The 22656-nt window shown below is 45.1% G+C and overlaps 1 protein-coding gene across 1 annotated transcript in view; it reads right to left on the bottom strand.

Moving 5' to 3' along the window:
• LOC124545953 (T-box transcription factor TBX1-like) overlaps positions 1 to 21938 on the bottom strand; it is a 194585-nt gene extending 172647 nt beyond the window's left edge. The window contains exons 1-2 of the mRNA XM_047124916.1: positions 21929 to 21938; positions 13485 to 13743 (exon numbers count right to left, since the gene is read on the bottom strand). Of these exons, the coding sequence (XP_046980872.1) occupies positions 13485 to 13743; positions 21929 to 21938 (269 nt within the window). The remainder of the gene's footprint in view (positions 1 to 13484; positions 13744 to 21928) is intronic.
• Between the last annotated feature and the right edge of the window lie 718 nt (positions 21939 to 22656).

The raw sequence follows: 22656 nt of genomic DNA, 5'->3' as shown, positions 1-22656 counted from the left end.
GATCGTACTTAGACTGAGACATCTGCCGGCTGTGACCATAACTCGGTTCGGACTGTTTTGCGCCAGTAATTTTAGTGTAAGGAGAAGTAACTTCAGTCATCCTCGTAATTAACTTCTTTTAACAGTGTCTAGATAGACAATTCGATACCGCTCTGAACAGGTCAAGGAACAAGATCTTATTGAAATTATAATTCTTCGTTCGTAAGAGGTAATGTTCGGATGGCCGAGTTTCACGTGCGAATTGCGCTCTGCAGACAAGAAAGCTCACGTAATGTGTACAGCAGAGTGTCCGCAGAACCTTCTGCCCTCGGCAGTCGCTTTACTAGCCCGGCCGGCATTCGTCATGGTTCGCTTTTGGCAGTACGCGCCGGGCGGGACACTTCACTTATTAACAGCTGCCATGGCAGCAGTCTAGAAGAGACAGCTCAGAAATTGACGGTCATCGTTTATGCCCAGTCAAGAGTTCACAGCCTGCTGATTAAGTAGGAAATTACGTTCTCCAGCAGACGTACCAACACCTAAAGTGTTTACCAATGTCGTGGCAAGAGTTAAGACGCTTTCGAAGAAATAATCAGAGTGGCAGAAGAGAAACGAACATTTGCTCATGTCTGCTAGGTTAACGCCAAGAATAGAGCTCTCCTTGTCTGGCAATATGTGGCGTGGCTCTTTCTAAGGTTTATGAGACGAGAGGAGGGGTGTAGTGTGTAAATTTTTTTCTCTTCTGCTAGGTCAAACAAGTAAGCGCTGGCCCTGGTACACGGTTTCTTTGGAGTAAAATTTAGAAACCTAGCGACCAAATTACTGTCGTTTCACAGTCGTAGTCATGATTTTCAATGTTTCATTTAAAGTCTTTCGCCATTCGGGACTCAACGTTTGTTACAGTACATTTAGTTAGTGACTTGCTCGTTAACTTAATCGGTGCACGTATTGAGTCTGGTGAATGTCAAACCTCTCCTTAATACCGTGGATAACGCAATTATTTCTGCCACATCATTTAAAGTCGATTCAATTGGAACCTCTGGAAGTAGCGCCTCTTTTACCCTGTGTTTCCCAGTATCTTGCGAATTCACCATACATGTATTACTTGTAACTGAGAGAGTTTAGCCGGCCAGAGTGGCCGAGCGGTTCTAGGAGCTACAGTCTACAACCGCGCGACCGCTACGGTCGCAGGTTCGAATCCTGCCTCGGGCATGGATGTGTGTGATGTCCTTAGGTTAGGTAGGTTTAAGTAGTTGTAAGTTCTGGGGGACTGGTGACCTCAGAAGTAAAGTCCCATAGTGCTCAGAGCCATTTCATTTTTTTTTTTTTTTTTTTTTGAGAGAGTTTAGTGCTTCATGTATTTCTTGTTATTTTCAATAAAGGTATTTACTGTGTTTAGTTTTTTCCCGTGTGCGTAGATTTTTCTGAATTAAATCTGCAACTACTCTACATAGATATTCCGCAAGCCACCGTGCGGCGTATGTCGGAGGGTACCCTGAACCACTACTAACTGTTCCGGTCGCAAAGAGAACGAAAGAAAAACGACTGTCTATATGCTTCCATATGAGCCCTAATTTCGTGTAGATTTGTGTTTATTATGCTCTGTGTATGGTTCAAAACGGTCCAAAAATGGTTCAAATGGCTCTGAGCACTGTAGGACTTAACATCTGAGGTCATCAGTCCCCTGGACTTAGAACTACTTAAACCTAACTAACCTAAGGACATCACACAGATCCATGCCCGAGGCAGGATTCGAACCTGGGGGCGTTGCAGCAGATCGGTTCCCGACTGAAGCGCCTAGAACCGCTCGGCCACAACGGCCGGCACTGTGTATGTTAGCGCCAGTAGATTCGTTTGATAGTCAACTTCAGATGCTGGATCTCTAAATTTTCTGAATAGTGCTGCTCGAAAAGAACATCGCCTTCCGTCCAGGGAGTCCCATTTGGGTTCCTGAACGGGTTCTCCGTAACGATGATGTGTTATTCAAACCTACCAGTGGCAAATGGAGTAGCCAGCCACTGGCTTGTTTCGATGTCTTCTATTAACCTGACTTGCTACGGATCCCAATCACTGGAGCAGTACTGAAGAACAGGTCGCACCAGCGTCCTATATGCGATCTCCTTTACAGGTTGAGAGGTGGCATGAGCCCCCTCTCATATTTCTATCTTACGATTTTCCTCTCTAGTTGCATGCAGTGAAGGGTCGCTGTTCCTTCACACGCGGACTTCCCACGCAGCGTCTCTCGTCACCCGGGTGGTCCGGTGACAGGCGGGCTCTCCTGATCTGCAAAGGGTTAAGCCGACGGGTGTGAGGAAGTCGAGTGAATGCTTTGCAGACGCCGACATTGTCAAAAGACACGCCCGGAGGGGTCTGAAGTAGCGGCTGGGCTAGAGGTTCCGTTACTTCGCAGAATCTTAGCGAAAACACTTTCTGGCGGGCTACCAGCGAGGCGTGGGAATGACTTGTGTACCCAGGCAGTTGTGGCGGGAAAATTCCCGCGCTTTCTGCAAAATAGTAACTGTGATTGGCTGGCTCAGGGCATAGCTCCGTGACGTAGCAAAATCAGCGCAGAAATTGGCGCCAAGAATCTCTATTGGTGGAATGGTAGTGCTCCGGCAATGGAGTGGAATTTTCCGCCGGTTTTGGAGTTGCTGATTGGAACGATTAACCACGGCCACTGTCGTGGGGGCGGGAATGTTGTGTGTTCGGCCTGTACGGTTGCTCTAGGCAGTCGGCTCTCCCCTTTCGGTCGAGGACGTCGAAGCAACCAGCCCTCGCCTCCGGTACGCCAGATCATGTTCTGGCAGTTAAGAAGACAGTTTGGTAATGTATGTCCGCAGCACCGGCAGGTAGGGATTTTCCTAGGTGATAATCAGAGCCCAGCAGAGTGCGCCTGTTCGTCTTTTTCTAACTTTGTTCTGTCTTAAGTAGCAGCAATTAATGTTGGGTTACCTGTGTGTCTCTCTTAAGATTTGAGTGGCAAGGAATTGGCTCCACATACCACTTCGTCATAAACCTCACAATCTAGTTTAGGGACAACTTCACCTTCACAGCTTTTGTTTGTGTATCCAATTTGAGCCAATTTGATGTATTATAAATGTTTCATGTGTTTTTGTTTATTATTTTGTGTTTAGTCTTAATAAATCATATTGTTATTTTGGACAGAACTTTCATTCTGTTAATAGGTAGAGCAACCCATCATTTCTCACTACATTAATGAAACCTTCCTTTATTTAACTTATTTATCAAATTAAATTATTGCAGGTGCCAAACTCTTTTCTACTCCACTTGCAGGGTTGATTACAGTCAGTTCGCGTATATTTTTTAATCCTTGTGCAACAGCAAAAGTCGGAGTTAGAATAGGGGGGGCTTAGAGCATCATTTACATGTGTAGATTCTAGAATTTAGTGTTAAATACACTGCTAGCCCCGGCACCTTGCAAGGTGAACCACTCTTTCCTAAAATTCTCCCAGCAAACAGGAGTCGAGCATTTCCCTTCCCTACCACAGCCCTCACATGCAGCATTATACCCAGTTGTTCAAACGACGTGACTGTGTCAGGCAGGACACTACTAATCTGTACCCAAGCATTACGGGGCTGTTTTTCCTACTTATTTGCATTAACTTACAGTTTTTTCATGTTTAGGGCTAGCTGCCATTCGTCACACCGTATGGAAATTTTGTCTAAGTCATCTTGTATCCTCCTGCAGTCACTCAACTTAGACATCTCAAAATATATTACAGTATGGTCAGCAAACAACTAAAGATTCCTGCCCACCCCGTATGCCAAATCATTTATGTATACGGAGGACAACAGCGGTCCTGTCACACTTCCTGGAGCACCCCTGACGATATCCTCGTCTCTGATGAACACTCGCAGTCGAAGATAACATATTGGGTTCTATAACTTAACAAGTCTTCGAGCCACTCTCATACCTGTGAACATGTTTCACATGTCTGGAACTTCGTTAACAGCCAATCTGCCTTTTGCCTTTCGTCCATAGTTCGAAGTACATCATATGAAAAAATGGCAAGTTGAGTTTCGCACGAGTAATACTTTGTAAAACCATGCTGATTCATGGACATAAGCTTCTCGACCTCAAGAAAATTTAGTATATTCGAACTGAGAATATCTTAGAGGATTCTGCAGCAAACCGATGTTAGGTACATTGGTCTGTAATTTTTTGGGTCCCTTCTTTTACCGTTTTTATATATTGGCGCCACCTATGCTTTTTTTCCAATCGTTTGGAACTTTGCTCTGGGCGAGATATTCGCGGTAGATCCACACTAGATCAGGAGTCAGTACCGCAAAATATTCTTTATAAAACCGAATTCGGTTTCCATCCTGAGCTGGTGACTTATTTGCTTTCAAATCTTTCTACGCCAGAGATACTTACTATTACGTCGTCCATATGGAAGTCAGTCTGATGCTCAAATGATGGTATGTTTGTACGATTCGGCTGCGTGAGCGTATAGAAATCGAATTCCTCTTGAAATCATTTCGGTGGTTAGCCCTACTTATGAGGAACATTATTTATTACGTCAATCCCGTGATGAAAATCTTCTTTCAAATAACAGACATCCTCCTAAAAATCATTAGATACATTCCTTTATTTAGTGTTAATCACTGATACTCACGCATGTGGCCACACTTATATTGAATAATTAGTAGAAAACAGAAGCATGTTGCTCCGTTCTTCCCCACATAGTAACAGATAAGCTTCATTTAGCTCACCCTGCCAGGGTGCTTAGCTTCCCCCTACGTGTTCGTTACTAACATTCTTCTTTCATCGTTTGAAAACTAGGGTGCAAAAAAGATGACAGTTTTGCCGAATCATTACATGACAAGGTTATCAGTAAATTTAGTTATATTCTAGTCACAGACTCTGTTTTCGTGCAAAAGTTGTAATTCGTAAAACTAAGAGCCGCAAACGTAGAAGACCTCTCTTTAACGAGTTAATCATGTCTGCTCAGAAATGCCATACTGACGAAATGACGAGTCTATTCAGGACGTACTCAACAAGTATGAACTGATACCAGAGGAAAAATGCTCTTTTCGGAGCACAAAAAACGTGAATATGTTACTGTTTATTTAAAAGACCCTGACTGGGGTATCAGCTGCCTAGTTCTACTTTCCTCAGCACCTATAAAATTCCCATCCGAGCGTATTTCGCCCTTTTTGTAACACGCAGCTCAACTCGAAGTCCCACAAGCTCGCTTAACAGCAGCTGACTCACCTCCACCAGTCCTCCACTGTAAGTCGCCTCTTACCTTCTCATTTCCAGTTGTGTTTTCTCAGTCATTCAGCCCAACTCACTGTCATTACCTCTTTGTGTCTCTCTGTCATGTCTCCTGTGCGACAGCCACAGTCTCCTTCGTTCGTTCTGTTCCACTGCTACAGTATCCTCTAACAGTCATTGCCACCCTCTGCTTTCTCTTACTGCTAATATCTCATTCGTTCCTTTCTGCCGCTGCTGTCTCTATCTCTCTCTTCCTCACTGTCATTTATTCTGTCTGGCATTATCACTGGCTCTCACCCAATACCACATTCTCTTTCTCCTTATTCCTCCCCTCCTGGCACTGTCTCCTTCACTCTTTTCGTAACGTTGATCTGTCACTGCAGTCTATGTTCCACTGCCACTGTCTTCTTCTCACACTGCCATTATTCCTTCGCTCTTTCTTCAACGATACCACTGTCTACTATCTTCCACTATTTATTACTTTTCCGTTTCTTTGTCACTTCCACTGTGTTCTTCTCTTTGAGCATAAAAAGGCACGAATATGTTCTCAAGGTAAAATTTTCGGGAACATTCTTAAACGTACTGAGGAAGGCAGAATGAGGCAGCTGGTATCCCATTTTTCAGTCAGAGTCTTTTAAATAAAAAGGAACACATTCCCACTTTTTTTCGCCGATAGGAGCATTTTCCGTTGGTCTCCTTTTTCCTTCTGGAGCAGGGCATATCGCTCGTATGAAAAGAAATGCATTAGTCACTAAAATTTGAATGGTTTACTTAAGTGAAACTGAAACAACCCTAAACTAATTTCACGCCTCAGATCGGATTTTATGTGCAAAAATTTTTTTGCATGTACTTCAGTACTACAAGATTGGGTTCCCTAAAGGTAACGGAGACACTTTATACCGTATTTGGGAGTGCCACGTCACTTTATAAACTACGTTTTGGCTTACGTTTTACTTGTACGAGTAGGGAAAGTTAGAACCTCTGTACCTTGGAAACGGATTAAAATAAATAGAAAATTTTCAAAAGTGTTCGACATCGAGATCTTAAGAATATATCGTAAAAATTTCATCTATTTGCTATGCATAGCCGTCTCGGAATCCTCGACTGGGTTTTGTTTCGCTGCTGACGACGAAAGTATAGTAAAGAAACCCTTTTTGTGAGGTTTTCCGAGGAATCGCCCATGAACTAATCGTGCCTCCGTAAGTATCATCAAGCCCACCGTAGACCATACCAGATGCAAAAAGAACCAATCGATTTGCTCCATCCGCCTACGTAGGAGCAAGTGTGTAACATTCAAACTTTGACCCTGTACTGTAGTGTAGTGACTCTAAGGCGATACTCCTGCTGGGTATACAGATGATGTCTGTCCAGAGGGCTGTCCAAAAGACTTGACCTCACCTCTTCGTCACCAATATAGCTCTGCGTATGAGCACCGGAAAACCCTATTTGTATGCGTGGTGCTTTGTAATATATTCGGTAAGCATGCTGTTACAAGAATTCCGATTAAAATGTATAGAGACAATTACTTCTTAACTTAAAGCAAAATAACTGCTTACGTATTTGATATCTGAAGTCATGCACTGGCTACCAGTTATACTGCCACTCAATGAAAGAGAGATACTGTAAATTCAGCAAACGTATTTCTCTCAACAAGACATTGAAGATCGAGTTCTCAGTGTGATTATCCGCATACATGAATACTATTAATGTTCTACTTTCACAGCAGAGATAGATGTACAAAGTTAAAGGCGATGGATTTTTGGGAGAAATGATGCAAATGTTTGTCAGTTTTCTGCAGGTATACACCGTAAAGATATAAAAAACACTAAAGATATAAGAAACAAAAAATGTTTATGGAAAACTAAATTTTCTGCTACCATTTGCATGAAAAATACCACAAGAGAGATTGTAAAATTTGTAGTTTACGTGAAGGATGGAAGACTATTTGGACCTCTTCTAATGAAATGTTGTAATGCTGTACTGATACAATTGTTCCTTGCCTCAGACTGCGTTACACTAAAAGTTGTAAGATTCATAATAAGAAATAAGTAAATAACGTTAATCAGGTAGAGAGTGACAGAGACTTTCATGCCTCGTCCGGCTCGCGCCAGAAATGCTGTTCTTCCTAAACGCTTGGCCAGCTGGAGCTCCAACTTCCGTCACTTTCATTTCCGGCCATGTCGTGTATATATACCAAAACTTTGGCTGAAATCGGTAATGACGAGCAGGCGCGGTACATTTTTCATCTCTTTTATGGAACAATGTTGCCTTTCTCTAACTGATACATAAGCCCCTTTGTATCATCGCTGAAAGTCCGCATCTTCATCAAAGAAAAGCCTAGTAGAGTGGAAGACACTACAATACGAGAGGCGTTCAATAAGTAATGCAAAAATTTTTTTGTCTGAGAACAGGTTGGTTCTACTCAGGTTTCCAATACAGGGTGTTACAAAAAGGTACGGCCAAACTTTCAGGAAACATTCCTCACACACAAAGAAAGAAAATATGTTATGTGGACATGTGTCCGGAAACGCTTACTTTCCATCTTAGAGCTCATTTTATTACTTCTCTTCAAATCACATTAATCATGGAATGGAAACACACAGCAACAGAACGTACCAGCGTGACTTCAAACACTTTGTTACAGGAAATGTTCAAAAAGTCCTCCGTTAGCGAGGATACATGAATCCACCCTCCGTCGCATGGAATCCCTGATGCGCTGATGCAGCCCTGGAGAATGGCGTATTGTATCACAGACGTCCACAATACGAGCATGAAGAGTCTCTACATTTGGTGCCGGGGTTGCGTAGACAAGAGCTTTCAAATGCCCCCATAAATGAAAGTCAAGAGGGTTGAGGTCAGGAGAGCGTGGAGGCCATGGAATTGGTCCGCCTCTACCAATCCATCGGTCACCGAATCTGTTGTTGAGAAGCGTACGAACACTTCGACTGAAATTTGCAGGAGCTCCATCGTGCATGAACCACATGTTGTATCGTACTTGTAAAGGTACATGTTCTAGCAGCACAGGTAGAGTATCCCGTATGAAATCATGATAACGTGCTCCATTGAGCGTAGGTGGAAGAACGTGGGGCCCAATCAAGACATCACCAACAATGCCTGCCCAAACGTTCACAGAAAATCTGTGTTGATGATGTGATTGCACAATTGCGTGCGGATTCTCGTCAGCCCACAGATGTTGATTGTGAAAATTTACAACTTGATCACGTTGGAATGAAGCCTCATCCGTAAAGAGAACATCTGCACTGAAATGAGGATTGACACATGTTGGATGAACCATTCGCAGAAGTGTACCCGTGGAGGCCAATCAGCTGCTGATAGTGCGTGCACACGCTGTACATGGTACGGAAACAACCCGTAGCACTCTCCATACAGTGACGTGGTCAACGTTACCTTGTACAGCAGCAAGTTCTCTGACGCTGACATTAGGGTTATCGTCAACTGCACGAAGAATTGCCTCGTCCATTGCAGGTGTCCTCGACGTTCTAGGTCTTCCCCAGTCGCGAGTCATAGGCCGGAATGTTCCGTGCTCCCTAAGACGCCGATGAATTGCTTCGAACGTCTTCCTGTCGAGACACCTTCGTTCTGGAAACCTGTCTCTATACAAACGGCTATTTCCCCGTGCTGATCCATATATCAAATGGGCATCTGCCAACTCTGCATTTCTGGACATTGTACTGACTGCAAAACCACGTTCGTGATGAACACTAACCTGTTGATGCCAGGTACTGATGTGCTTGATGCTAGTACTGTAGAGCAATGAGTCGCATGTCAACACGAGCACCGAGGTCAACATTACCTTCCTTCAATTGGGCCAACTGGCGGTGAATCGAGGAAGTACAGTACATACTGACGAAACTAAAATGAGCTCCAACACGGAAATTAAGCGTTTCCGGACACATGTCCACGTAACATATTTTCTTTCTTTGTGTGTGAGGAATGTTTCCTGAAAGTTTGGCCGTACCTTTTTGTAACACCCCGTACACCATATTACTCCCCACTGCGCTACAAGACTGTTATTCAGCGTGACCCACGTTCGATGCAGCGGCCCCGCGCCGCCCTACTGGAAGGGCCTGTATTGCCGCACGGTTCCACTCTACTGCTCGACGTCGGAGCCAACGTCTTTCTGCATCGATAACCTCCCCATCACCCACGTAGTGCTTCCCGTAAAACGCATCCTCCATTGGATCAAACAGATGGAACCCGGAAGGCGGGAGGTCCGGGCTGTAGGGTGGATGAGGAAGAACGGTCCAGTGAAGTTGTGTGTGCAGAGTTGTGTGAGGACTTGCGCCGTCACGGACGAGGAGAATGTCGTTTTCATTTTTGTGCCAAGGAACACACTGAAGTCGTTTCTTCAGTTTCCTGAGGGTAGCACTATACGATTAAGAGTTGATCGTTGCAGAGTGTGGGAGGGCATCAAGCAGAATAACCCCTTCAGCGTTCCAGAATACCGTCGGCATGACTTTAGCGACTGACGAAGCGGCTTGGGAGGAGAGGCTCCAGTCCATGCACTGCCGTTTTGTTTCCGGTTCGAAGTGGTGAACCCACGTTTCATCGCCTGTGACGATGTTCTACTAAAAATTGTCATGATCAGCCTCGTAACGCGCAAGCAATTCCGCATAGATGATTCTTCGTAGCTCTTTATGATCTTCCGTTAGAAGGCGGGCAACCCAGCGTGTACACACCTCTGAATATTCCAACTCGTGGATAAGTGTGTAAGCGTATTGTCACATCGCTGGCTTAGTTGTGGAGTATCTTTGCGGGCAGTCGCGTCTGTCGAGTCGTGTGCGGGACACAGAACTGTTATCTTGTGTTGTGGACAGCTCTGCATGTGAGAGGCTTTTTTAGTACTCAGGTTGAAGTGTTGCTACAAGTGCTGTTACAGTAAAGTGATAAAATATGGAAATGATTCAGAGGAAAGTGCGTCAAGAAGTAATGAAAAAATGAGCAGTGCCGTCGATAACGTGTTTATGTTTCCTCTCGTTGCGTGTCGCACAGCAGCGATCATCCGCGCCGTGTTCGGTCTCCCAGAATGAACCGACGTGAATCAGTAGAAATTAGTTACCACAAAAGAGTGCAGTGAAATGCCAACGTCTTGTAGCGAGCGTGAGAACGTGCGTTCCGTCATCGCGTTTCCGCATTATCAACAATCAGCCGCGCCGCGACGGTTTACGCGCACGCTCGTACAAGTAAGAACTGAAGGATTAACTTTACGAACAGTGCTATATCATTACTAGGGTCAAAGAGGACTATTACCAGATATCTGTATGTGTGACGAGCGTAAGAACTTTCGTTCGATCATTCGGCTTCCGCATCATCAACAATCACCCGCGTCGTGTCGGTTACGCGTACGCTCATCTTGAGTGATATTGTTGACAGATAACCATCAAGATTGTTAATTGGGATAAACATTTATGACTTAGAATGTAAACAGTGCAACCTGCGATTTTCCTCTAGTCGTCTGAGAATATAGTTGTTCATACCAGACGTAGAACAGTGTCGTGTTTTAACGTTGAGTGTCTCCCAAAGACCGTGTAAAAATAACTAGACTCACTGATGGCGCTGCAATCGCGGGATAATTTGAACCTTCGGCTGGACGCCATTATAGTGGTTGTAGTCTGATGTGTTGTGTAGTATTGTTGTTTATGAATACCCTGATTCAACGTTGTGTATTTGTTGGGGAGTACATACAGTATTTGTTACTCGTAATTCTACTGTCTGTACGTTCCAGTCAAAAGAAGTACAATGGTGAAGAGTTGTGCAGCGATTAATTGTACAAATAAATTCGAGAAAGGAACGAATATTACATTTCACAGGTATGTGGATATTTTAAGTTGTTTTATATGTCAGTGTACTTGCTTAACAAATGTTTTTGTAACACGGTATTAGCATAATGTCTGTGCATCTATTTGCAGGTTTCCTTTCTCAAAACCACAGTTGTTGCAAAAATAGTTACACGCTGTCAGGAGGCAAGATTTCCGACCGACAGAATACCATTTTATATGTTCTGATCATTTTGAAGAAAGTTGGCTGATCGGTAGTGTTTTCATGGTCTAGGTTAAGTTGAAACTTGATAATTTGGTCGTAAGTTGCCAAAGCACTATGCCATATATAACGCACTTCTTGTCATAAAATCTAAAGCAAGGTAGAGTCAGAAAATATCTGTTAATATAGTGGGAAAATCTTCGAGTATTTTGATGCATTTTGCGTACATCTATCGAAAATGAACTGCGAAAAATGCTAGGGGTTCAGTACATAACTTTTAGCTACGGCAGATTCCATGTAATAAATTCATAAACAGTGACTAGTTGTTCATAAATTAAAAAGTATATTGTAGTAACGTAATTAAATGAGGCATTATGTTTGCGACCTAACTCAAGGGAAGGCATTTTATAAGTAAAAGCGATGTGTAAACATTCGAACTCCGCGCGTCAGTTTACCACTCTAATGGCCGCCGGCCAGCTATTCAGTTTGTCCGCTCTTCACAGTCGACCACTCGTGCCGTTGTGGGGGCCTGGTGGCTCCACTAAACCCGCTTGCGTATTTCAATAGATAATCTCAGGCAAGCCAACAGCGTGTGGAGCAGAACAGTACGACCGCCGCGGGATTACCAGGTACGTGGTGTGGGCAGGGCGCACGGTCAAGAAACGGTCACTTCTCGGCAGCCAGTTTAAAGGGTCCCCCACCCATTCGTACTCCCGGGCGTGTCAGCACAACCAACAGACACCGATGACCTCGTACTTTGGTCCCTTCCGTCCTCTTTTAAACCAACTGACCAACCACTACCAACAGAGAGGTCCTGTTGATTAGCGAAGTGTCTGATTGTCACCCGTCGGCCACCTCGAACAAGAGTTTCCGCTCGTCCAACACTGCAGGTGTGACAGCTGTGTCCAGCCGGTCGGCAAGCGGGAAATCGCACAGATTTGTGCAACGTTCTCGCGATGATGCTTCCCACCTCTTGAAATGGTTCAAATGGCTCTGAGCACTACGGGACTTAACATCTGAGGTCATCAGTCCCCTAGAACTTAGAACTAATTAAACCTAACTAACCTAAGGACATCACACACATCCATGCCCGAGGCAGGATTCGAACCTGCGACCGTAGCGGTCACGCGGTTCCAGACTGAAGCGCCTAGAACCGCACGGCCACACTGGCCGGCCCACCTCTTGAAAATATTATAAGCTTCTCACTTGCTTTATAATTTAAAAGTCGGAAGGAAATCTATTGTTGTAATGAATTCTTCTACCATGTTCCATAAATGTTTTAATTTTTCAGTCAAACTTAACCGAAAAATTTAAGTTTAGTGGTCAGTGCCACTTTCTTTAATGAATGTCATACTCAATATTTTCAGGTTCATGATCTTACTTATACATCAGTATCCCATCAAGTAGTATGTTGTGGGTACAGATTAACAACAATTAATGAAAGTAGCATTTTTTAATTTTTTTGTGGTGGTCATAAAGTTCCCACAGCCTGTTATTAGACGTTACTGAAAATGTGTTGACATTGCTAAGTGAGCTACAAGATGTTTTCAGGATCTGGATCCTCCTTTCCCATCAATACCTGTTTAAAGAGCTTATTATTAGTATAAGTAAACAATAATTAACGAATTTTGTTAATTTTTAATCTTTTTAGGGTGGGTAATGCGCTTTGTGGAAAATGCTTTGGTATTCCTAAGATTTTTGGGACAAACGATCCTCTCACCCTCGTACGTATGAAAGATTTCTTGGTGCAATTAGAAGAAAAGGGAAGGGCTTTCTGCAGTTGTTAATAAGAAATGTTGAAATTAGGATACACACACTCTTCACGCGAAAAATTTTATGCCTACTTTGGCCAACGATTCACCGTGCTTTTATTCACTGCCAGGCCTGCGTCGACTTTCTGCAAGCGCCTACGAATACCTGCGACACTCTGGTTTTCCGCCAAAAGAAACTAAATGAGAGCTCTTTGTTTGGAACGCACCTCCTTTACAGGTGCCATTTTGAAGGCTACGTACAGCGCTGCCACCTGTCGGAACTTCATGAACCTGTAGGGGATGAAGCGGGAGTATTACACCATGTCCCACAACAAGTTCCGCTTTTTAAACCAAAACTGCGAGGGAAAAATGTGCTGCTTTACTTATTGAAGGCCCCCTCGAAATTACGATTGGCGGCTTCTGAGCAGACGGGTAGCTCCTGCAAGGTGTTGCTGAAGCACGGGACAGGGAGACGGTGGGAGGGGAGCAGCGGCGCGCGGCCTGCGGGAGCTCACCTGCCGGCCTTGGTGACGATCATCTCGGTGCCCAGCTCGTGGAACTCGTCCCACAGCGGCTTCATCTCGAGCGCGGCGCCCGCCGCCGCCAGCTTCGGGTGCACGGGCGCCGCCCCCGCCGCCTCCGGCGCGTCCTTGGCGGCGGCGGCTCTGGCGCGGCCACAGTCCTCCGCCTCCGGGGAGCCGCCGCCGGAAGAGGTGACGGCCGCCTTGCCGCCGAAGTCGCCGCAGCTGGCCTTGCCCGCGCTCTGCAGGCACGCTGCAGCACCACAACGGGGGCGTCAGTCGGCGGCTGGCCCAACTCCCACACAATCAGTCGTATCATCACAGTGTTGGCTGGGCAGTACACCAGGAACTAGGTCCGTCCGCGTAAGCGCAGCTGGTCGTCGTTCACTGCGAAGGCTATTCAGAAAATTTACTTCCAACAGTCTACTGAACAAAGAAAACAATAGACAATGTTCATATGCGATCTGTACCTCAAATATCTGTCTTACTGCTGTCGTGTGCACTGTGCCCTATCACCTTTCAGCTCAGTGAAGCTGGCGCCTACAAAAGGTCGAATGAGAGCAGCCCTAATCCCTCTGTCGAACTCCGCAACTTGCCCGATAGGTAGAAGACCCGAGGAGTTTTACGTGTGCACTCATAGACAGAAATGCAAATGGTCGAACTACACACGTAATTAATAAGATATTTGTGGTGTCACCGCCAGACACCACACTTGCTGGGTGGTAGCCTTTAAATCGGCCGCGGTCCGTTAGTATACGTCGGACCCGCGTGTCGCCACTATCAGTGATTGCAAACCAAGCGCCGCCACACGGCAGGTCTAGAGAGACTTCCTAGCACTCGCACCAGTTGTACAGCCGACTTCGCTAGCGATGGTTCACTGTCTACAGACGGTCTCAATTGCAGAGACGACAGTTTAGCATAGCCTTCAGCTACGTCATTTGCTGCGACCTAGCAAGGCGCCAGATTCAGTTACTATTCTGAACAGATAATATTGTGAATCATGTGCCGTCAAGAGCGACGTTCATCATTAACGGATTAAAGTTAAGTATCAAACTAATTCCGCCCGCTTTCTGAATTCTAATTCCTTGTCATGTTCCAGATCTCACGTCAGCATAGTCCTTCCCTCCTCACGCCAGCCTGCGTGAGCTAAAACGCGTGCATTTCGGCCTCCATCCATAACACGGTGTTGGCTCTTCTGCCAACACAACAACATTCTTGGGTTTCAAGCGACGCCAAGTGGTTAGCGGAAGACTGATACAACAGACAAATTTCTGAAGTAGTTTCATCTAAACCACGACAGCAGAAGGCCTCCGAAGAAGACACGAAGAAGACTGAGTCTTTTCCCGATTTGTGGATCGAGGAAAGAGAAGATTAGTCGGATCCTGACGACAAATTAAATCGAAATGGTCTTCCGGCCCCCAACGAAGATTCTGCAACATATGAAGCGTGTGAAAAAGGATGTAGGCCTCAGAACACCTGGAATATACAAAATACATTGTGGGTGTGGGCAGTTTTATGTCGGGCAGACTGTCGGCACCATTGAAGTGCACCGCGTAAAACATGTAACGCTTTACCGCCTACGCTATCCCGAAAAATCAGATGTAGCGGAACATGCATTAGAGAACGGACGAGTCTTATATTTCTAAACGAAAGTAACTACTGGGACAGCGTAATAAATGAAGCAATGGAAATCAAAATATCGGACAGCACCCTTAACGAAGACCGTGGATTGCAGCTGAGTACGGCATTACGACCTGTGATCCTGTGATTGGGCAGTTGAAGCGGAAGCGGCGGGCGCGCCACGGTGTGGGACTGAGCACCAGTGACGTCAGTGGCAACAGCTCGGCTCCATAAGCACGGCAGCAGCATTCACAGGACAGTCAACCACTTGACAATGGCAGCAAGCTGGTGGGGAGTTAACCACTCCACACGACCCGGGAATGTTTCGTTAGTGGATATCGCCGCGACAGCATGCATTCGTTCAAGAACTGTAATCGGAGCACACTGTAATTTCTTTCCGTCTTATGTCGGACGCAATCACAAAATTGTTATTTACAAATAATCATTACAGACTTCACCTCACGTTTTAAGGAGAAAACTCGCACACTTTCTGGATATCACCCAAAGCAATCTATCTCGCGTGATAATTTGCGCCGCTAATCCGGTAGTATGCAGTTATGATCCTCTGAATATACAACTTCTGAAGTTGCCCGCCAACTGCTTGTCAATCTCACTGTCCACTGCAGTCGCTTAACGCCCGATCACGAAGTGCTGTACAGTGGAGAGAGTACGAAGCTTGTCAACTTCTGTTCCGTTGTGTCAAAAAACACGCTTTCTCACCTGTAGCTGCTGCTAGAGACTTCTTTGCTTAGTTGTTTATTTTTATTTTTATTTATTTAATTATTTTGCGATTTATAAATGCAGTTCCAACGGCTGAAATGAATGAGCCGGCCGTGGTGGCCGTGCGGTTCTAGGCGCTCAGTCCGGAACCGCGTGACTGCTGCGGTCGCAGGTTCCAATCCTGCCTCGGGCATGGCTCTGTGTGATGTCCTTAGGTTAGTTAGGTTTAAGTAGTTCTAAGTTCTAGGGGACTGATGACCACAGATGTTAAGTCCCGTAGTGCTCAGAGCCATTTGAACCATTTTTTTTTTAAATGAATGAATGCGTCATTGAATACGTACTTCAGCTCTATTTTATTTTGCTTTTGTTCTTTATTTTCTTTGGATTTTAAAGCTGGAACTGTTAAAGTGAGGTACATTAGAAAGAGACGCGCAGTTCTTCAACGAGGTTGGCATGATTAAATTGAAAATCCAAAATCATTGACTACATTTCATAATAGTTCTTCACTCGCTTAGGTTTATTCATTTTGATTTTGAGGCGAATTTATATTTACAGAATATTGTTAAACTACTACTGAACGTATACGTGGATGAGGCTGATATGTTGCGCATTTATATTACTTGTTATTTTTCGCTCGGAGTAACACGTCTTCTCCGACAATATTACAAACTGCTGTGGACAGACACGGCTCTCTGCACATTCCTCTCCCCTCGCCTTCAGCATCCTGCGGTTAGGACAGCTCAGGTTTCTCCCTCCCCTCCCCTCCCCCCCCTGTACAGTACTTGGCGCTCGGGCGTCAGCCGCTGCAGTGGGGGCGGAGCAAGTTACAAACAACCGGTGTGCCCGAAAGTCTAAAAGCTGTACACTCAGGGTCATATCTGTGTACTATCCGAATTATAGCCCATATCGATTGCTGGGACTGGTATCTTGCAAGTGTGCTTTTTTCTCCGTAAAATTTGTCATGTAGGTGATGTTTGCTTGTTGGTACCGCGTCTTCCAGCCTGCAATGAAAAACATGAAAACCTTATTACAAACACGGATTTAGAAATCGTTTGTCTTCTGCTTGACAAAGCATCCTTTAAACTCAATATATGAGAGGCAGACAAATGCAAACAAGACATATGGAAAAAAATGAGTAAACTGTTTATTATTTCAAAAATAATCGCCATATATGTTAATACATTCATTCTTCTGTAAGACAGGGAAGTCAGTCCCTCCAGGAGCCGGCCGGAGTGGCCGAGCTGTTCTAGGCGCTATAGTCTGGAACCGCGCGACCGCTACGGTCGCAGGTTCGAATCCCGCCTCGGGCATGGATGTGCGTGATGTCCTTAGGTTGGATAGGCTTATGTAGTTCTAAGTTCTAGGGGACTGATGACCTCAGAAGTTAAGTCCCATAGTGCTGAGAGCCATTTGAACCATTTTTGAATCCTCCAGGAAAAATGTTAGGGGTTGCCTGCGTGACTGTAATTGTACGCAGACGCACACCTTCCCGTGTGAAACAAATCCGCGGCTACGAATTTCTCTCTTCAGAACTCCAAAAATATGGAAATCGCTTGCCGAGGGATTCTGTGGAGGATGTATAAGGGCTTCCCAGCGAAACTTCTGCAGCTTAGTCGAAACAACAAGCACGTCAACCCCGAGGACGTCGCAATGCCTCTTCTCCTTAGCTGCAACGGTCCGCCGATCACTGCAGCACAGCACCATAATAAACGCACAACGCAAGCGAACACTTTGCAAAAACTGAACCGCACCATCACGTCCAAACGCCCAGGAATGCTGATGGACGGCACCATTCTGTTTCAGGACAACGCCCACCCACATGTTGTCAAGAATGCTTCTGATATGCTGCAGAAGTTTCGTTGGGATGCCCTTACACATCCTACCTACAGTCCCGATTCTCACGATACAAGTTCCGTATTTTCGGAGCCCTGAAGAAAGACATTCGTGGCTGTCAAAAAATTTGTGTGAAATCTTGTGGGACTTAACTGCTAAGGTCATCAGTCCCTAAGCTTACACACTACTTAACCTAAATTATCCTAAGGACAAACACACACACCCATGCCCGAGGGAGAACGAAACCTCCGCCGGGACCAGCCGCACAGTCCATGACTGCAGCGGCCTGGACCGCTCGGCTAGTCCCGCGCGGCTCGTGGCTGTCGATTTGCTTCGGAGGTTGAGGTGCACGCCTACGTCAGTCGTGGTCCCGTACGCAACTGCACGCATATTTTTCATGAAGGCACTGACCGTCTTGTCTCATAGTGGGATAAATGTAGGATCAAATTTTGGAATAATAAACAGCTTACTTACTTTTTTGCTAATCGTCTCGTTTTCATTTGATTGCCACTTACATAAAATAAGACATATCCATACCCTTGGATTACTATGGTAAGTGTAATGTAGGTAACATGGGTTTTCATAATAACTTTAGGATTATTCGCACATGTAACTGACAAGCTCCACATAGCTTTTCTTCCCACTTTCAGCTGTCCACGTCCTCCATATCTGACTCCAAACACGAACATAATTTTCTTTATAATTACAATTATGCATATGACTGTCATTATTACGAAGTAGAAGATAAATGAGCATTAAAAACTGTATACTAAGTACGTGGACAGAGCATGGCTCATGAAATAACTTACGTAACATCTAAAAGAAATTTTTAAGGTGACAACGAAATCAGATGATTTGTCATAATGATATACAATGGGTATCACGAAAGAAGAAGAAATAGGATTTAGACAATATAACGTAATGTGAGAATGTGAAAGGGCGTACCGCAGATCGTTATGCAGACCATAGGAAGGGCTCTTCCTCCGGCAGTAGGACGATTTTGCGATGTTGGTCATTTGCATGGCAGCGCCGGCGTGGCTCGGACAGCACGGCACTGTACCTCACTGCGGACAAACGGAGCATTTCTGGTGGTCTAGGACTCCCGGGGTGCAGGTGAGCCGCGACTTAACATTCTAGCCCAGGAACCTGGGCACGGATTTCACAGGTTTTAGTACGGGTGCAAATTTCACTCTTCGCGGTTTTCATAAATTCGTCAAACCGTATCATCAGCTTCTTTATCCTTTCATGAGAGAATAGTGCCACCTGGACCTTCAGCCAGTTGTCCTTGAGCTCCGTGAGAACGGCAAAGTTCCCGAGTTCGAGTCTCGGTCTGGCACACAGTTTTAATCTGCCAGGAAGTTTCATATCAGCGCACACTCCGCAGCAGGGTGAAAATCTCATTCTGGATCCACGATTCTGCAGAACTACTTCCCAGTCTTCCAGGTAGTGCTGAAAGATCGTCAAGGCCGAACATTGTCCATTCAAAAAGTTACAAGGCTGGTTTTATTCCTGGCGTACAAACGGCGCCAGAGCGGTAACTCCGGTGTCTGCTTCAACTAACAACTGTGAACAACAGATGCGCAAGCCGCCAGTCGGTTGTGAGCAGGCGGAGTAAGTAGTGGACGTCGTGCCGCAGTGTGTCAACGTTGTTGTCTCGCAAATTGAAACGGAGCTCCATCTCTTAATCAAGTGTTCAAGACATTCACTAAAACGTTTTGGAAAGCTTTGACAATATAACCGACATTCAACATTCAAGCCAATGTGAGGCGCAAGTCGAGCAACATCACAAAGAAGGACGTTTCTGACAGTTTAACGAGCTCATATCAAACTTCCGTGCGTTCTACTCAAGTGGCGGGGGGGGGGGGGGGGGTGGAAGTCTAATTAGAACACCTAAAACTGCTTTGACTGGAATATTGTGAATGTCGTCCGTTTTGCCAATGTTCTGATTTGATCCGAGGTAGATAAATAATTGGAATTGAAACTTCCAATCCATTAAAGTGAAGGACAGGCTATTAAAGGATAATGAATAGATTCCGAATCATCACTATCAAAACTATTTCTTTGATTTATATACATAGTATTTCAAAGTAAAAATAGCGCAGTAGTATTTGTGTGCAACAGTTCGTTACTAATATTTGAGCATCAATTTACGCCGAGGACAAGAAGAACTGATTGACCGCTTGTAATACATCAGCGCGGACGTGTTATGCATTACGCGTGTAAAGCAGCTTCATAATTTTATTTAGCACTGTAATCTCTGGGTAAAAATCAAACGCATACATCGCAAACAGTTGCTTTACGAATGAGCGCCAGGTTCAATACTTCAGTGAGATGCCTGCTTTAAGTACGTCACACAGGGACAGGACCATCGCGAAACACCAGCAGTTCCTGCGACTACGTAGACTTTCTCGTCATGTTAACTACTGATATTTTTGTATGGCTCTGCAGCCGGATCATACGGTCATCTAGAACCAGTATTTCAGCTGTGCATCTGGCCGCTATCTTCAGGCGGGAACGTTGTTTGCTAATCTCGCCGGAACAGAATCATCTACATCTACACCTGCATCCATACTCCGCAAGCCACCTGACGGTGTGTGGCGGGGGGTACATTGAGTACCTCTATTGGTTCTTCCAGTCTCGTATTGTTCATGGAAAGAAAGATTGTCGGTATGCCTCTGTGTGGGCTCTAATCTCTCTGGTTTTATCCTCATGGTCTCTTCGCGAGATATACGTAGGAGGGAGCATTATACTGCTTGACTCCTCGGTGAAGGTATGTTTTCGAGACTTTAACAAAAGCCCGTACCGAGCTACTGAGCGTCTCTCCTGCAAAGTCTTCCACTGGAGTTTATCTATCATCTCCGTAACGCTTTCGCGATTACTAAATGATCCTGTAGCGAAGCGCTCTCCGTTGGATCTTCTCTATCTCTTCTATCAACCCTATCTGGTACGGATCCCACACCGATGAGCAGTATTCAAGCAGTGGGCGAACAAGTGTACTGTAACCTACTTCCTTTGTTTTCGGACTGCATTTCCATAGGATTCTTCCAATGAATCTCAGTCTGGCATCTGCTTTACTGATGATTAATCTTATGTGGTCCTTCCATTTTAAATTATTCCTAATGCCTACTCCCAGATAATTTATGAAATTAACTGCTTGCAGTTGCTGACCTGCTATATTGCAGCTAAATGATAAAGGAACTTACTTTCTTTGTATTCGCAGCACATTACACTTGTCTACATTGAGATTCAATTGCCATTCCCTGCACTATGCGTCAATTCGCTGCAGATCATTCTGCATTTCAGTACAATTTTCCATTGTTACAACCTCTCGATATTCCACAGCATCATCCGCAAAAAGCCTCAGTGAACTTCCAATTTCATCCACGAGGTCATTTATGTATACTGTGAATAGCAACCGTCCTACGACACTCCCCTGCGGCACACCTGAAATCACTTTTATTTCGGAAGACTTCTCTCCATTGAGAATGACATGCTGCATACTGTTATCTAAGAACTCTCCAGTCCATTTCATTTCATTTTCTGACAGTCATACAGTGAACGGCGGCCGTTTTATAAGCCGCGAACGTACAGCGTAAAAAAAAAAAAAAATCACGTTCCATATTTTACAAAAAGGGTAACCCTAGTCGCCATTTATAATGTTTCTGTATGTGTCCATCCTTTTGACTGGAAATCTAGGGGACCACGACCGTTCACTATTGTAAGAATATGGAACGCCTACAGCCGTCCTCATGATCTTATTTACTGTGTAGCTATCAGTTTCGGCGCTTCAGTGCGCTATCTTCAGGCCTCAGTTGATGGTAAAGGGGTTATCACGATCCATATACACGATCCATCAGTGGCCAACATGACTGGTATAAGTAGACTGTCTGTAACTTTGATGTCGTCTCTCCAACCATCAACTGACAAGATAATCAGGACGGCTGTAGGCGACAGTTTCCAATGTTGTCTGCCAGCTGATACTAAATGATTGCCCGCATCTCGTGGTCGTGCGGTAGCGTTCTCGCTTCCCACGCCCGGGTTCCCGGGTTCGATTCCCGGCGGGGTCAGGGATTTTCTCTGCCTCGTGATGGCTGGGTGTTGTGTAATGTCCTTAGGTTAGTTAGGTTTAAGTAGTTCTAAGTTCTAGGGGACTGATGACCATAGATGTTAAGTCCCATAGTGCTCAGAGCCAGCCACTAAATGATTGCTTTGAGATACAGGCCTACATAGGGGAGCAGGGGTAACTTGTCTCTCATGACACATACCAGCCGTCATACTGGCTACTTAACAATGTCTGCCATATAATGTATTAGAGAATACATACTGTGATCCCGAGCAAACCACTTTTATTTATCTTAAAAAACTAATTACAAATACCATGAACCTAAGTGACGCGGCTGATTTGTTCGAAAGAACAGACACCACGTACATAATTAAGGCGGGGGCGGCCAATTTTCACTTCAGTGAGCATGGACACCACGCTCCAACTCTTACGGGAATCGCCGAAATGCCGTGAGTAATGAGGATGATGGGCAAGGGGCACTACATCGGTAGTGTATGACTATGTCGAGAACTTATGTACGACGGGAGGCGCGCTAGGGTAGTGTATGCAGGGTCACGACCACTGCGTCAGGAACGTGCAGTGGTCGGCGTATCTGCCTAGTAAGAAGGAGACCCGGGTTCGAATCCCAGTCTGGTACAAATTTTCAACTTTCCCCACTGATTTAAATCAGTTCCCACTGGCAGGTAATGTCATTAACTTCTTTGTGTCTTTAACTTATGAACGTTGTTATTGTTGTGGTCTTCAGTCCTGAGACTGGTTTGATGCATCTCTCCATGCTACTCTATCCTGTGCAAGCTTCTTCATCTCCCAGTACCTACTGCAACCTACATCCTTCTGAATCTGCTTAGTGTATTCATCTCTTGGTCTCCTTCTACGATTTTTACCCTCCACGCTGCCCTCCAATACTAATTGGCGTTCCCTTGATGCCTC

This window comes from Schistocerca americana, chromosome 8 (assembly GCF_021461395.2).
Source record: "Schistocerca americana isolate TAMUIC-IGC-003095 chromosome 8, iqSchAmer2.1, whole genome shotgun sequence".
Lineage (NCBI taxonomy): Eukaryota > Metazoa > Arthropoda > Insecta > Orthoptera > Acrididae > Schistocerca > Schistocerca americana.
Note: the sequence above shows the minus strand (reverse complement) of the source record. Positions and strands in the feature narration are given on the sequence as shown.